Below are 3715 nucleotides of genomic sequence, written 5' to 3'. Positions count from 1 at the left end.
ATGGCATCAAAAATGAAAGACAGGAAGGTACGCGCTGTGCGCTCTGCACTGTGGGGACTGAACTATTTTGGCAACGCGGCACTTTTAACAATTTTGAGTCACTTTTATGGAATTTTGTATTTCAGTATTTACGTAATATTGTTCAACTACAACTTGGAGTTATTTTTTCATGTTAGTGGAGGTGGCATTTATTGTCCACCAACTCTGTGGCACACGTTACAGGATAACTATGGCGCGCTTCTAATGTAAAATAGCTAATTTGACACTACATACACTGGCGGAGTATATGACGATTAGAATATAATTCATTTGAGCTTTTAACACTTACAGGATGCTAAATTTACTAAATATGGTTTTCAAACATCTTAAATAAAACGTCAGAGTTAAAGAAACTGCCTGGAGCGCAGATGTCTACCGTGCGCTAAGAGCTCCAGAGCGCGCAGCAGACAACATCTGCGCGCAAAACTCTCCGGGTATTACAGATCTAGTTATCAAGTTTTAAAAATATATTTCGTCACTAATTCTTTTAATCACATTTTCCTGACTGATTTATGCTCGTATTTCTGATTGACAAATTGAAGTGAACTGTGTTATGTTTGTGTGCTCATGTTTTTTCTCTCCCTGTTTACACAGAGAACTCCCATCTCTCACAAAGTCATTGAGAAACGAAGACGGGACCGCATTAATCGCTGCCTTAACGAATTAGGAAAAACTGTACCAATGGCACTAGCAAAACAGGTATTGTAAAATTTGTAATGCACATTTTCTGTTAAAGATATATATTTTTATTGTAAAATATTATTAACTTAGCAAGAGGATGTTCATTAGGCAATGAATCTGGACATGTAATATCTTCATCAAGCATTTTATAATGTTGGACTTTATATATTTTGGTAGAACTCTGGAAAACTGGAGAAAGCTGAAATCTTGGAAATGACAGTTCAGTACCTGCGAGCTCTTCACTCGGCGGATTTCCCCCGTGGGAGAGAAAAAGGTGAGTCAACCTTTTCACGGAGTTTCAACACTTTACGCATCACAATCCCACATTTCTGCTAAGAGACTGCGTGAAAACTTTAACAATGCTGATTGTGTATAAATCTGATTTATTTGTCCATTTATGTAATTTTTAGTTCGACCGAAGTAATATTTATGCATTTTGTTGCAATTCCAGATTTAGGCACATGCTGCGTCAGGCTTGCCTATCACTTACTATCTGCAGAGTTGTAATCGCTGCTTTCTGTGAATAATTCAGGTGAACTGCTGGCTGAGTTTGCAAACTACTTCCACTACGGATACCATGAGTGCATGAAGAACCTTGTGCACTACCTGACCACCGAGGACAGGGCTGAAACCAAAGACATCAAGTACGCGCGCATCCTCGCCTTCCTACAGTCTAAATCCCGTGTGGTCACCGAGCCAGTGTTCGGCTCAGTCGGCTCAATGCCGGAACCGACTGACTACCTCAGTCAGCTGCACTCCTCCCCGGAGCACCAAAGCCACAGCCCGTCTGACTCCGTGTACCAGCAGAGTCCACCGGGACACTTCTCCTGGCATGGCACGACCCGCAGCCCGGGCCTCTCGTACCCAACGGTGCCGCTCTCTGCGCACACACAGCAGCACGGCGGATACTTATCACCGGTGCAAGGACTCGATCACCATTATTTCAACTTCATCGGTCACACGCACGCGAACACGTTTAGTTTGCACAGTGCGCAGCACGCCATGTAAATAGTTCTGTTACGTTTTGATATTGTTTTTAATTTATATATATATGTGAATGATGAAAATGAAGCCTGTATATGTTGTAAATAAATATTTCTGAATAAACCGCATCTTGTTATCTGATCTGTCCTGTGGGGATAAAGATCCGAAAAAAGCAATTTAGGATGAAAAGAGAAAGAAAAAATAGAACAAATTTAACTTTGAGCAAAGATCTGTTCTAAATTATTACTATTTCAAACCTTTGCTGAATTACTAGTGATTTGGGGGTAGAAAATGGGGGATTTGGGATCCTCGTCTAGGAAATTTTGAGCATCAAACACATTCTGGGGATTTTTCATGCAATCGTTTATGACTTCTTTGCATCAGTGTATGGTGGAAACATCTTTACGACTTATGAACTATAAGTCATATAGTTCTTTAAAGTTTATTTATGGGGAAGGGACATTTTGGGAAACGTGTCCCCCATGTCTATCCTGAAATCTAGCATGCATACAGAAAATCAACTGACATTTTACAGACAGACAAACAGACCTTACATGTCTTTTTATGAAACAAAATCAAACTATAAAGTAAAAGTAGGTTTGGAGTCATCTTTCACAGTAAAGTGAATCACTAGGACTGGAAGACTGGACTCAAACTCGACCAAAAGCTACAAAAAGCTCAAAGTTTTCTTCCCTCTGGTCCACATATTTATCTATGGGCTAATCTGTGGGTTTAATGGGTGTCACAGCAGGTGTCCAGGGGGCAGGCATGAGCCCGATTTCCACTGAGCACCCACTCCTGACTTAAACAAACCTGCAGTTAACACAACCATGGATTCACCCAACATCACTCCCCCTTCCTTAACATTCAAATCTGTGATTAAATACAAAACATTTTTGGACCTAATGAGGGTAAACAAGTCAATAAAGATTTTTTTTAAGAAGTATAAGAAGTTGCATTTTCAGGATCTCAAAGAGTTACAGAAGAAAGTATCAAAACAATTCAAGTTGCCTTCCTTCCAAACTTTAGCCAAATTTTACTATTTCCATCTGTTTAGGGAAATAAGGGTTGACTATTCATCAGGAGCAGGGATGTTATACAGGGAACACAGAGCCACCCTAGTTAGAAGCTGGCACTTGTGAAATGTGTTGTTCCTTCACTCAAACATAGAGAGCAGCATTACATTGACATGAGCAATTTTATCAACAGAAAAATAAATTTGTGAAGCCTTTTAAACTTTTATCACACCTCCTAAAGGCAAGCCACATTGGGAATAGTTACAGACAGAAAGGGCTCTTTGCCTCCCACAGAATAAGGAATTACTCTGATCAAAAGAAAGCTGTTTTTGCCAAGCTTGTGTCTGCTATATGCGACCACGGAGTCTCAATGAATGCATTAAACTGCTTCAAGGCTCCTTCTGTCTTTCTTTAAGTAAGTTGTTGGATTGTAAAAAGGGGAAGTTAAAGAAGGAGCTGAGGGAAACTCCTTGTTGTGTTTTTTTAAACCAAGAAGCCCCATTGTGGTGCATCTGAAAGGGGAACAATCTCTGCGTCCCTTGTGCTTTATCCTTGAGTGATTGTGAAGAAAAATAATCAACACCATGAAATCAAAGTTTCTCTCTGAGAGGGGTTCAAGAAAACACTTTTCCTCCCAGTTTTTCTTCAGAAGAAAGAAGAAAAAAATTATAACACGCACCTTTCTCTTATCACAACTTCGACAATAATATCTTACCTTACTGTGAGAAAAACAAGCAAGGTGTGCTGTAGGTGTCCTCATGTATATGTTGACATGGATATGATCGACAGAAGAATAATTTCCAGACGGATGGATACTGATGCACGGATAAGCCCACATTAATCGCCTGGATGGTTGGATAAACCCACATTAACCAGCTCCTGACCAAAACAGACAAGCGACAACAGAGCAAATGAAAGAAATGAAAGACAAGTGCCCAAGCAGATGGAAAAGTGACAATACCATAAAAGAGAAAAGGCTTTTGAAGGAATACTTG

At 40.0% G+C, this 3715-nt stretch overlaps 1 protein-coding gene across 1 annotated transcript; it reads left to right on the top strand.

Moving 5' to 3' along the window:
- helt (helt bHLH transcription factor) lies at positions 1 to 1728 on the top strand. The gene is made up of 4 exons (XM_042484431.1): positions 1 to 27; positions 634 to 738; positions 898 to 994; positions 1253 to 1728. The coding sequence occupies exons 1-4, from the start codon at positions 1 to 3 to the stop codon at positions 1726 to 1728; spliced, it is 705 nt and encodes a 234-aa protein (XP_042340365.1).
- The last annotated feature ends 1987 nt before the right edge of the window (positions 1729 to 3715 follow it).

The sequence above is a fragment of the Plectropomus leopardus genome, chromosome 4, assembly GCF_008729295.1.
Source record: "Plectropomus leopardus isolate mb chromosome 4, YSFRI_Pleo_2.0, whole genome shotgun sequence".
NCBI classification, from domain to species: domain Eukaryota; kingdom Metazoa; phylum Chordata; class Actinopteri; order Perciformes; family Serranidae; genus Plectropomus; species Plectropomus leopardus.
The sequence above is the reverse complement of the archived record's forward strand: the minus strand, read 5'-3'. Positions and strand labels throughout refer to the sequence as shown.